The sequence below is a fragment of the Rhyacophila brunnea genome, unplaced genomic scaffold (genome assembly GCF_057557595.1).
Source record: "Rhyacophila brunnea isolate RB1 unplaced genomic scaffold, BYU_Rbru_1.0 scaffold_1, whole genome shotgun sequence".
NCBI classification, from domain to species: Eukaryota; Metazoa; Arthropoda; class Insecta; order Trichoptera; family Rhyacophilidae; genus Rhyacophila; species Rhyacophila brunnea.
In genome coordinates this window covers 186,575-200,502 of record NW_028232751.1, presented here as the reverse complement: position 1 = coordinate 200,502, position 13,928 = coordinate 186,575, and the positions used below count along the sequence as shown (strand labels likewise).

The 13,928-nt window shown below is 33.6% G+C and overlaps 1 protein-coding gene across 5 annotated transcripts in view; it reads left to right on the top strand.

The window, feature by feature from the left end:
* The window catches only part of LOC147079327 (coiled-coil domain-containing protein AGAP005037), a 608,924-nt gene that overhangs the window by 584,697 nt on the left and 10,299 nt on the right, over positions 1–13,928 (top strand). For 3 of the 5 annotated variants that reach the window (XM_085940056.1, XM_085940051.1, XM_085940043.1), the window contains 6 exons: positions 1,900–2,063; positions 3,150–3,275; positions 5,484–5,596; positions 5,691–5,832; positions 7,501–7,601; positions 7,729–7,846. In XM_085940056.1, coding sequence (XP_085796182.1) covers positions 1,900–2,063; positions 3,150–3,275; positions 5,484–5,596; positions 5,691–5,832; positions 7,501–7,601; positions 7,729–7,846 — 764 coding nt within the window. Of the gene's footprint in view, positions 1–1,899; positions 2,064–3,149; positions 3,276–5,483; positions 5,597–5,672; positions 5,833–7,500; positions 7,602–7,728; positions 7,847–13,928 lie in introns of all 5 variants that reach the window. The other 2 variants (XM_085940028.1, XM_085940036.1) reach the window with 1 other exon arrangement.

The window sequence follows — 13,928 nt, the reverse complement described above, 5'->3', positions numbered from 1 at the left end:
CATAGTCTGGAGTGGAATAGATAAGTTTCTATTCTTGATAGGCTAGACTCTATAAATTGCCTGCAAAAATTACCGACAGTGGCTGAATATCCGTAAGCATTACCGTTGCATGGCGCCACAGCCATTCGCTCGTGTTGATATATGTTTTCATAACTGTCACTCAGATGTTATTTTTTATCACTGTACAGGCCAAGTAGTTTTTCACAGATTGCTTAAAAATAGTTTTGAATTATTTTGATATGAAATAATTTTTTGGGATTTATGATAGTTGGCCATTTCATGTAAGAGTATGCAATAAGTCCATAACATCAAAATGTCACTTTGGTGAAAAGTGAGGGTTACTTCAATTGGCCTATACAGTAACGATAATGTAGCAAAAATTAACTATTACAGTGACAAGTAGATGGTGGTAATATTTGATGTAAGAAAACTGCCTGGTGTAACCACCAACTTTGTCAAAATTTAGATTTTTTGGTGTGCTTGAATTTGAGTTAATCATAACAAGCATCAAGGTAATCAAATTGGAAACTGAATAATTTTTGTGTGTAATAGTTATCTATGATTGGCGATTGGTCATGAAGGTCGATTTGAGTGTAACTGTTTGTGTAATTGCTCACTATTAATTTTGAGTGCTTTCTCAAAAAAAAAACCAATTAAAAGCAGATCGAAGAGCAATTAATACTTATTTTTATTCATTGGACCTGTTTGTCTTTAAATGAAGTGATAGAATTGTAGTTATGCACTGAATCTTATGTAGTACATACCTAGTAATAATTGCATTCAAAATCTATTGCAATAATATATATTATATTAATTTCTTAATAATTATTGATATACCTCTTACAATCAACTAGAGTCTGTCTTCTATAAGCTGGCGTGCCGGTTTCCCCCCCACTTCAGCACCCATCTCGTTCTCTCCCATTGAAAACTTGCAACTGCAACAGTTGAACACAATGGCACAATGCTTTCCGTGTGCCGTGTACGCCAGTTTATAGAATACTGACTAATGCCTATTATTATTATTTAGTGAAACATTATTTTAATAATGTTTGGGTTTATGGGTCAAGACAATCATTGCTTCTTGATTTTTGGTGTGTTGGGCAAGCAGCTGAATAAAAACTGAGTCAGAATATAGAAATGATGATACCTTTATGTAACCGTAATTAATAAACATAAGACGTCTAATAACAAAAACTGATAAGTCACAAATATGGTAAAAATCTAACAAAATTTTTGTACATAATAAATATATTTTTTTACAGTACAACAGGCCTAGAGGCACAATGACAGTAGTGTAGTTTTACAGTAGTGTATTTAGTAATATAAGTGAAACAATCACAAACATATGATCACATGATTAATATTTATTGTGTCCTCACCGGGTCGAACCGGAGTTCCCGGATGAAAGGCCAGCGCCTTACACACTGCACCACAAGAGCTGTCTATCTTATCCTTATCTAATGTTCTCTATTATAACTTCTAAAATGCGCCAAAATCAACGCCAAACCTAATGTTTTATAGAAAGAGATCTAAATACATGTTCATAATTAATTATGTCCAGATTGTTCTAATTTGAAAATAAAGTACAATAGAAGAATGAAACTACTGTCAAACACACACCACTTAAGTTTGACACATACATCAAGAAAATATAATTTACCACTGATATTGGTATTTTTAATTACGGCCTCATATAGTTTATTATTGTCTACTGCTTTGACATGATTTTTCATTATCTTAGGCAAAATAAATAATGAATGTCAAATTAAATGATATAGTAATGCACTAAATAATTCATACAGTTTAGACAGTTGAGAATTAATTCAGATAACATGTAGATATGACGTTGTTTAATTATTATGACACAATATTAAAATGAGTGAATATTTATTGATTCAGAGCGAGATCGGCTGAAGCCTGTGCCGCCTCCGAAACCAAAGGCTCTAGTGGGAGCTCCTGGAAACATGGTTGCATCTGGTGGCCAACAGATGGTTATGATGCAAATGGACTATTACAGCCAGCTCAAATGTCTCCAGAAGAGGTGCAAAGATCTTCGCATGGAGGTAATGAAAACATTTACTATTACTACTAGTACTTGCAAAGTCGGTTACTTCCATAAACCATTATTATCAGTTATATAATAAACAGATTATTAAACATCACATTAAATGGACGCATGTTGGATTTTTATGACAAATTATATTTCGTTCGGCACGCGTCATTTGCACAATACGCGCATCGCCTAGCCATGATCTTTTTAGACCATGCCTCAACTGATGTATAGCCTTAATCAATATTTCCATTTATTCTATTAATATCCCTCTTTTCTTGGTAATAATTATCGTGTCGATTGCATTACTACTATTTTTTTTACATGATCCAGATAACATAATATTCTATGTAAACACAAGCGCAGAGAAATAAACTGCAGCAAAAAAGCATATTATTTAAAAAAATCGCGTAACTACGAATTCACGTAAGTCGAGGACTTCCTGTACTTGAAGAATAAGACCATGCCATTATATTATCATGGCTGCCAACATCTTATCGGGGGTTTGTAGAATTATAAATTCCCATGCTATTTCAGGCACATATTTATACCCATCTGACCCGCCTTTCCGACCATTACATTACAGTCATTACTGCTATAGCAGATAAGAGAAGAGCATGTTGCTTGTGGAAAAATAACAAATATTTTGAAAAAAAAGTAGAGATGACACATTGCAACTAAACTTGTAATGCTGGACAGAATTTTCAATTATACTATTCCATACAGGGTTCCAGGATTATAAGATTAAACAAGAACATCGAACATTTAGTGTTTGGCATCTACGTTATAGGCATGAATAATTTATAGGCACTAACAAAAACAAAGAAATTTCGCATCATGGTTGATAATTTAATTTATATGGACTGCATCTTATTCTCTCCGTTGGTTTAATGATATTTTTCTAAGTTTTTATTTACACTTCCTGATATTTCAACATTTTTAATTCTCAGATTTCGCAATCAAGAAATTGAAAAGAATCCCGGGTATTAAAAACCCTATTCCCACACCTTCGAATATAAGTTAAACTAAGCAGCAGGTCTGCGATTCGTCGCGTCTATTGATTTTTTTAAATATCATGTAAATTGTCTGCTATTTCCAGATGCGAAACTTGAGGCGAATGACTCTCACCCAAGCTCATACAATGCGTGAAATGATCTGTGACACTTTCATGAAGTTCCGCACGGCGACTTCTGGAGGCGGTGATTTCAACTTCCATGAAGATTCTGTAAGAATACCATATAGAAGATTATATTGAAATTAAAAGCAGTTAAATATTATTATTATTATTGTTACGCCGAATGTGCGAAATTGACTATTACATGAAATGTGCAAAATTTTGGCTAATTCATGTAATAGTCAAGCATGTTGCCTTATTCATGAATTAGGTAAATTTTCTGCCGAGTACATGAATTCGCCAGGGTATGGAATTCTTAATCTGTCAACATGACAGAAGAAAAAGTAAATTTAATACGGATGGTTTTATTAGTTATAATTAGACATAATATAATATTATTATTATTAGGTTAGGTTAGGTTCGGTTTTGTAATTCTGAATTAAACTATTCAACTGAATGTCCATTTTGAGGTTAGCTAACAAGTGTCAACAAACTATCACAAACATAAAATCGACCATTGCACGATTGATACCCAAGCACGAATCAAATCGCGAAAATACCTTTCAATAAAATTCTTCCGTTATCATATTATAGTTCTAGATTTTTTTTGCGCATAGTAAATGGATATGAACGTCATTGTAGTTATTGATTGGTATATTTTTATATTATAATCAATGACATTTGGTTAGTTTGATTAGTTGTAAAAAACACCACCGGAGCGCGATCATCTATTTTGACCATAGATAATATACGTACATTTTGACCAATGCATGAGCATTTGACACATTTAGTTTAGTTGCAAAAAATACCACCGTAGCGCTACTATCTAATTTGTCCAATGCATGAACTAGGCAGAAAAATTACTGCCGAATTCACGCACTCGCCAGATATTTTGTGTAATTCATGAATAAGGCAACGGGCTTGCATTTTTCATGATTTAGGCAAAATTTTGCCCATTTCATGTAATAGTCAATTTTGCACATTCGGCGTAACATATACACTGACAACAGTCTGACAATAAATTGGCAATCGAGCATATTATCCAATAGACTCTATAGCAAGGGCAGTCAACCTGGTCCCTACCGCCCACTAGTGGGCGTTCCAGCTTTCATGGTGGGCGGTAGGGGTTTTAAAAACAGTTTCATTATGTTTTCATAAAATTCCCTGTGACGATTTAAATTTCAGAAATTATACTATTTGTATCGCCCTCACATAAGTTTAGTAAAATAAAAAGATAGATTTAACTACAGTGAGTTGTTTTATAAATAATATTCTGCCAAACTTAGCAAAAGTCTGACATAAAGTATTTGGTAATGAATTATTGTTATATTCATTGGTTGGAGTGAATGGCTTACAACTATTCCTTGTTTTAAAAAATTGTCAAAATATTACTAGATAAATAGTTCTATTGTAAATTTGTACTACCACTACGAAAGAATATTAGCTACAAATGAAAATGCCTTTTTTGTAAGTGAAAATATTATTTCTAAAGAGAAATTGAAAAGATGTGCTTAAAACATTCACTAAATTAAAATCCTTTCTGTGGGTCTATTCTATACTTATCGAACACTAAATTGATAAATAGTATCAAACTTAGGGTAGGTTTGTATCAAAATATTAGCACTTATTGTAACAATTACACGAAGCCGGTTTTTATTGTTGCAATAAGTGCGATATTTTAACAGCAGCAAGATAGGTGCTGTTAAAATATAGCACTTATTGCAACAATAAAAACCGGCTTCGTGTAATTGTTACAATAAGTGCTAATATTTTGATACAAACCTACCCTAAGTGTGATAATATTTTTCACTTTATCACTTTAGCGGTCGATAAGCATAGAATAGACCCACTGGTGGTTTTATATTTGGGAGTTAGCTTAAATTTTATTAGGATTGTATGAAGATTCGTATTTTATGTTTTTATACAAGGTTGATGGTTTAAGAATTGGAAATTATAAGCAAAAACCTGCTCAAAGGAATGTTATCATAACAAAATTCTGAGGTCATATTGTAGAATTTTAGTTAGTAATGGCTTCAGGTAAAAGAGAAAACAGAGGTGCGATGATTAGACAGTGTTGTCGGGGACAATCTGCTCCTATACTTTTAGCAGGAGGGCCTCCTGTTCCAGCCGCATTTTCAAATTTACATTCATAATTATTGGACTATGCTGTAAACGTGTTTTTTACATAAATATCTCTCTGCCTCAACTTGTTGATTATTAGATTCGCGTCTTGATAGTTTGTTGTAAGTTTATCGTAAATTTATAGTTATTATATTTTGAATTTTATTGACTGATCATGTTCATTCAACTGCATTGCAGATGCGTCTAGCTCGAGAAGAGGAGATCTATAAACAGGAAATGCTAAAGCTGGAAGCAGATTTGAGTGACCTTGAATCAACCGTTGAGCAGCTGCGTGGAAATGTAATCAATAGGTATTATCTCATCCTTGTCGTAAATTTGTTAATTTAATGTCCTTGCTGAAAAACATGAAATAATTTATATTTAAAGGGATTGTGTGAATTCCAGGAAAACCCGTGTGAATATGGTGGACGTCGAGAAAATGGCTCTAGTGCTATCTAAGAGCAGCAAAACTGTAGCCGACTTGAAAGTACGTTTCCCATCTCTGCATGAGGGAATGAAAGGAATGCTCAGCAACGAAATGGAGAAGGTAATACATCATGCACCCATTTTAAAATCATATATTCCTTCAGCAAATTTTTAAAATACACCAAAGTACAACAATAATATTAAACACAGTTATATCAATTATGAAAACATGAAAATAACAGACATCAGGTTGATGTTATATCATCATCATCATCATCATCATTATCAGCCTGTAACTATTGATAGCAAATACAACCCCTCGCGAAGAGACGTCGCCAATCCCATATCAGGAACCTTACATAAAAGAACGACTACCCTCCGTAAAATCACTATATGCCCCGCAAGTTTGCAAGCCCTGATGAAAGTTTACCAACTTTGCCTCACAAACAATATTGCGAAAGCAATCTTTACGAAGGTCGAGCCCCAGGTACAGAGCGTGCCTACCGGTTAGTCGCCGGTCGAGCAAACAAAAGAAGCAGAAGTCCCGTTAGCTCGCCCCGCTTGCAGTTTGTTAATTCCACCTTCGCCCTTCATCCGCATCTTCCTCCAAGGGTCGTGATGCGTTTTGAGAACAGTTAGTTACCAAATCATCCCAAAAGTAAAAGGAGGACGCGAAGGAATTGTTTTCTAAGCGACGCATCGCTTCGCGGGGAGTGACGCGATCATTAGATAAATCTACCGAAATAAAAACGTAACGAAATCTTGATACAATGTAACCCCAATTAAAGTGAACCAACCCGTCAGCGATAGAGTGTAACCTAATTAAAGTCAATCAACCATTCATAACAAGTGCCGAGTGAAATCTCAAGCCCCCTTAAATCAATGTTTACCTCCCCCCATGTGTAACTGTATAATGTTTGTTTCAATGAATAAACCCGTCCGCGCGGACCGCCATACAATTAAATAACTGTGTTCATATTATACCTTCTGCCTAATATAATGCAATCAATTCCTGATGCCTCTCTCTCATCACCAAAGTACCACGAACGGAGCTAACCTTCACGCGTGAGTTCTTCGTCCTTTGCGGTATTACTATCCACTGCTGGATGAAGGCCTCTCCAAGCTGATTTCACTTATCTCGGTCCTGTGCGTTACGTTGCCACGTACTTCCGCACCTCTTTATCATTTCATCGATCCAGCAGCCTCTAGGTCTACCTTGCGGACGTTTTGTACCTCTTGGGTACCACTGGATGACTAGATTTGTCCAACGATTGTCCCTGCTTCGAATATGATTTCAATTAAATTGTCAGACTGTGTAAATATAATATTATAATAATCATTTTGGCTACTGGCGTCAGCAAGGCCTGAACAATAATGAACCATAAGTGCGAATGAGAAAGCATTCAACACGCTAATATCTCCGCAATATGCGTTAGAGTTAGATAAAATTTCTACGGCTGAATTAAATATTTATTGGAAACGTCGCCGGTATATATATATGCATTTGAATGACTACATTGATTTAAAAACTGCGAGCACGTGTTGCTGAAATTTGTTGTTTTTGTGTTAAATATAAAGTTAGTGGGGATTATTGTTAGTTAATTTAATAGAAAATATGTATAAACTTGGTAGCCGTACTTGTATTTTCATTCGATAATACAATCTCCAGTAAGTAGGTAGTTCAAAATTGCAGAAAACTGCAGGTGCTGGATAAGATAAACATCATTACGCTTCTATTCCAACGAATTGGATTTAGGCACTGAATATAAAAAATTAACAAATGTTACAGGTTGTACGTGAAGAGAAATTTCTGAAAGAGGAGCCGGAGCGGTTGGAGTTGGCTTTGCGTCGTTGTAAGAAACTCACCGGTACTTTGGTGACTCTTAAAAGGTGATTAAAGGGTTTTTTTTCATATTAATGAGTTACGTATGACAGCTTGCGACACATTGATGTGGTATTGAATTTACATATTGCAAGTATAGAGAGATAATATACAAGCTACCTCACCTGACTTCAGATTGGCGAGTGTGCAAGAACAACGTTTGCCATGTGATGGTGGTCGCATTTCTCCGGGAGGATCAGGAATGTCTATGGATGATCAGAATCTCCATGAGAACAACTCCGCTCACAGCAAGGTAATTTAAAATACATTTGTATTTATTGGTAAAACTGAAGGCTTTTTTGTGTAGTTATAACAGTGTTGCTTATCGAACAATCCACTCTCAAATATAGATGCAGTATAAATATTATTATTAACCAGTATTTTATGATTGAAAGGTAATATTTTTTTTGTAGATATCACTTACATTGAAGAATTGTTTGCCATTGTTTGATTAATCGAGATTATAACTCATTCGTTTTAAAATTATGTTGCGTGAACTTTCGATAATGCCTCTTTATTTAAGAATATTAAATGCATCATTTTGATATAATCCGTTGAAAAGATGATAAAGTATTAATAAGGAAATGTCTAAAAATTTCTCCCATTCATTTTAAAATACTATCATTCATTCTCTAATAATTATTATACTTGAGGATAGAGCATTAAAGTTATATTCTCATTTATTATTTTAATGGATAAAAAATATTTTTTGTCACCCTTTTCAACTAAGGCCTTCCGCTCATGAGAATACTCAAAAAAGGACTGAAACTGACATTCCACCCAGTATCTAGTTAATGTATTTCAATTTGCGGCTCGCTCACGGCAAGACTGTAATCTCTCAGTTTGAAAACAATTGCTGAGTGAACAACTGAAGAGACGCGACATGCTAGTCTCTCAGTTTCCAGTCTCCCATAAAACAGTGGTGCCAATATCAGTAGATTCGATGAAAAATCATATTTTCTTACCAAAATTGGTAGCACTAAACTGAACTGAACATGCAATAACAAGTCAAGACGACAAAAGTTAAAGATAAGCGAACCGATTTTTAATGCAAAATTTGTGGCAGAAGTCGAAAAATACTCCTGCCTGTTTAATTGCAGGCTGCCAGATTATTCCCGTAAAGATATTACGGAAAGAGCTTAGAATGAAGTAGGAAAGACAATATGTTTGACAGTTTGAGGTTATGAGATTATTATTGCAAGTGGGTTTCAGTAGCGCCAGTCATTGTTTATGAGTTCCATCGGCAACCAGTTTGTCGGAATTTAATTTCTCCATGAGCGAAAGGCCTACGAATATGAATATTATTAACAAAAGATAATAATTGTATTAATTCCATGTTCCACATTTTCTATAATGAAGTATTTATTAATCTGAGCAATCTAAGAGCATTTTCAATAAATTCAGATGTCATTAAATTTAGTGTAGTATTCATTATCTTCTATTAATAATTTAAAATAAATTGCTCTAATATAAATAACCTTGAATAACCCATGTAATAATCCAAAAAGCTGTATTAAAATTTATTGTAACATATTATATAAATATGTGATAGAACCGAAGTACCTATACACATATCGCTGGATACTGAAAATATATTGACTTTTAGATATTATGGAAGACAAAATCATATTAACAACTTTAGGTTCTTTCATATTACTCTCAAAATCAATTGATACCTATCTTAAAAGTAGTAAGTAGTAAAATTTTATTGATTATTGCGTAAATGAATTATAATTAATAGATTAATTCTATCATGGAAATATCTTTTGTTTTAAAGCATCTATTTGATACCGTTAAATCTGCCACTAATCAATTCACTGAACCATGAAGAGTTTAGTTTTATGTTTATGCGATGGTAGCTCGAAAATTCGCATTTTTTCATTACAAATAAATAAGACATATACCTACATAAAATTGATTTTTTAAACTTTGAAACTCCCTTTTCACCAATCTTTATATTTGGTTTTTATTATTTCACTAGATGCATGGCAAAATTTTGTTAATCCAAACTAAAATGGAGAATGATAAGTGCTAAAAATTTAAGTCACCCTTTTCCCATGTGTGTTTTGTAGATTGGAAATTATTTTGAATACAATTTCTGCGCAAAGTTATAACAGAACTTTGAAATTCTAATAATTTACCATTGCTTAGGTGACACTCAGCTCCTTTTAAAAATCTTGATTTCAATTAAATAAAAATGATTGGCCTAGTTGTCAATCGAGTATAATTGTACTTGTCAGTATTTTCGCACTTTGCCATATGTAAAATATATTGTAATTGTTTCGTATATTTTAAATAAGGCATTCAATTCTGTATGTTTTTGAATCAAGTGCACTTTTTGTAGATTTTCAGTATTTGCATGTTGAGTAATGGTAAAAGGTTTGAGGCTATTTTCTAATGTTTCATTTGAAAATATGCTCTAATACCAATACATAAATAATAATTATTACTTACCTTAGTATTTTTTTGTTGAAATCTCGGTATTATTCCTAAAAATATTATCTAGAAAGTATTTAATGGAAATTGGCATTATAATATCTACAGCATGCACATTAATAATTATTAAACACTTCTGGTGTAATTGGCATATAAATTATTTCACTTGCATCTAGCTTAAGTTCTTTTTTTATTTTTATGCACCTGATATGAAGAAACACCTAAATTATTTTAGTTTCTTATTTTTATGAATACTTACATTTTTTTATATAACTCTTTAAAACCTCACATACCTAATGCTTAAAATTATAAAACAAATCCTATGTTACAGGCACATGAAATTTTTGGCAGTCAGTAATTGATTATTATTAACATCATTTTTATCTCTACTTACATAACAATTATGTTGTACAAAGTATCACATATCATATTTTGTACCTAATACTATTCTTACAACAATTTCTGTACATGGAAAAATAGATAGAGTTGAATGCATTGCACTTCAAAAACAGTCTACAGCACCCCTGGCACTTTATTTACCTTGTCGGAAAATATGTGTTGAAGAATAAATGAAAAAAATGCAAATTTTCGCGTCTTTCCTTTGTCGATTTTAGGAAAGTGTTTCTTCAATATCACAAATATAATATACGAAAGTTACACATAGTAGGTAGGTTAATAAAATTCATTACAATAATAGACAATAACAATTTATTGTTTTATTTAGCTATATCGTATTTTTTTTCAATTATATAGATTATCTAATAATATTTTTGGTTATAAGTATTTATTGTGTTTATTGTACATAATATAGTTATATAGTTTAAAATAATCTTGCCTTTGTAAAGTCCAATGTCTTAGACTCACTCGGAAATATTTATAAGGTAGGTACGGGATTAATCGATTGACAGGAAGCTGAATTTACAAATTAATCATGGATTACCACTATCCCCCAAAGTTACCGTAACTAAGGAAATGTTTTCAAGAAACTCTCTTATCGTACAGTCAATTATTTCAAGCGCGGGTGAACTGGAAAATTATTAAAATGCAAAGCTGAAAATGATTTGATATATCTTGTCAGTTTTTAAAGCTTTTTACAACATTCAATAGGTAGGTACCTATGTACCTAATATTATCTACAATTGCTTATAAAAAACACTAATAATTTATACATTTTAAATAAAAATTATCGTCTGATTAATTTATGCATATTCAAGCATTAATTTAGCTATCTCTAACTTGGAAACGTTACATATTTAACTGATTCCTTTTGGTTATTCTTGTCTCAGATTAGTCGTTTATTTGACGACATAATGTATGAAGGGCAACAGTATTTTATACCAAGTACATGATAATGATTATACGCAATTCAAGATATATACACTCGGGTCTCTTTTTATGCGGTAGATGTGTTCCACAGTATACCGCATTTTAATCTCACGATAATTAAAAGACAAACAATTAAAAATTTAACTTCATGGACGCACGTCCATACATCCAGTGTGTCCCGATTCAAATGCTTAAACTGGCAGTACCGGATTTCGCACGAAACCTATTGTCACCTCCGAAAGGGGGGGGGGGGGTAGGTAAATGCGCTGGACCCCCCGTGATGATGTAATGTCACGGTGATATCGTCTGCTGGCTTCTTTCGGGGACATGCTTATGTTGATTGACAATGCAGAAATATTGGCGAAAACGGCGTTTTATTGTCCGGAATACAGTTAGGTACAAAGTACTACAGCGTAGGAAATATTCAAAAAAATATTTTTTAAAAAAATAAATAAATTTAAAATGGCGGTGACGCCGGCGAGCGCGACGCCACGGCCGACGTCACGCTCCTCGAGAGTTCGAAAACCGACTGACCCTATTATGGGCTGGTAGGGCAGAGTAGGTACGAGGGTGGGTCAATAATTCCTTAGAAAAAAGCATTAAAACAGTTTTTATTTTTGTATTTTTTTTTTATTTCTCAACATAATCTCCTTGGAGCTCAATACACTTGGTTAGACGTTTCTCAATTTTTTTTAAACCGTCAGAAAAATAAGTTTTCGGAAGGTCCTCAAAATAAGCATTTATCCGATCGATGACTTCTTCATTTGAAAAAAAACGTTGTCCACTTAGCCATTTTTTTAAGTTTGGGAAAAGGAAAAAGTCACTGGGGGCTAAATCTGGCGAATACGGTGGGTGGTCGACCAATTCGAACTTCAATTCTTCAATTTTAGCCATTGATCGTAAACATGTGTGAACACGGGCATTGTCCTGATGAAAGAGGATTTTTTTCCTGTTTAAATGAGGCCGTTTTTCTTCAATTTTGTTTTTTAGCTGGTCCAATAAAGATGCATAATAATCCCCTGTTATTGTTTTTCCTTTTTCCAAATAGTCAACGAAAATAATTCCACGTGCATCCCAAAATACAGTAGCCATAACCTTACCAGCTGATTTTACGGTTTTCGCCTTCTTTGGACATGGTTCGCCTTTCGCAATTCACTGCTTTGACTGTTCTTTCGTCTCGGGAGTATAGTGGTGTATCCATGTTTCATCTACAGTCACAAAGCGACGAAAAAATTCATCCGGATTGCGTTGCATGAGCGACAACAGGGCTTTAGAGACCACCACCCTATTGCGTTTATTGTCGACTGTGAGCAAACGCGGCACCCATCTTGCAGAAATTTTTTTCATGCCCAATTTGTCATGTAAAATAGAAATGACGCTACCTTTTGAGATCCCTGTAACCTCAATTATCTCACTCAACTTTAATCTTCGGTCACTTAACACCATATCGTCGATTTTATTGATCATTTCTGGTGAAGTCACCTCTACAGGACGTCCTGAGCGTGGTTCATCCTTTGTTGATGTACGACCACGTTTAAATTCATTTAACCAGTTATAAATAGTTGCAAGTGAAGGAGCAGATATGCCATGAACTAAATCCAACTCATTTTTTATTTCCTTTGCTGTTAACCCTTTTATATTAAAATGTTTAATAACAGCTCTAAACTCAATTTTCTCCATTTTCCATTTTTCCATTTTCCACAAGCAAATTTTTTTTTTAAATGTACGAGAAACACACAACAACCCGACCAATCTGATTGAAACTTCGCAGCATACTGAATCGGTAGTGCCGCTGCATGAAAATAAACCGCTTACAGTACTAGTCGCGCCACCTGTCGGCTTTTCTAAGGACTTATTGACCCACCCTCGTAGTAATAATACACAACAAACAATTCACAATTATTCTATCTCTGAAAAATGACAAAAACAGCCTCTGGCATATGTACCTGGCTTGTAAGTAGGTACCTCAGGTCTCATATTTCAGACCTTTTCTAGGTACATGCTTTGGAAAGGGGCTGTGAATTTCTTGGAATTATTATTACCTTCTGCATTTCTTTGCTTGTTAGCTACATATTTTGAAATATTTGAACTAGGTATACAAATACATTTTTTTTTTCAAAATATTCTCATATCAGATATTCTAGGTATTAGGTACATTGTATGGCTGGGAACTTTGTTTCCAATATTGGTCAAAATTGGATGAAATGTAGGTAATAATATTAAAAATGATAGGTTTTAATAATTACTATTTTCGGCATCTAAAATATTGTGCTGACAATTGTTTTAAGTTATATAGGTAATTACAAAATCGTTTGCTATTGATTGGCTTTAAAATTACAGCTTGCTTCTAAGTATTTTTTAAATTGACTAAGTATAGAATTTATAATGACGCTAGGTTTTACTTGGCTTGCTTATAGAATTAATGTAGGTATAAAAAAATGCAGGATTTTATTTATATTAAGGGCTAGACTGATTCTATTAAATTTTGTAGAACTTGCAAAAGGGTGACTATAAATTTCCATACATCTAAGCTTACGGGCTAGAAATTTGCCTCGCAGTCGATCTGTTCATGT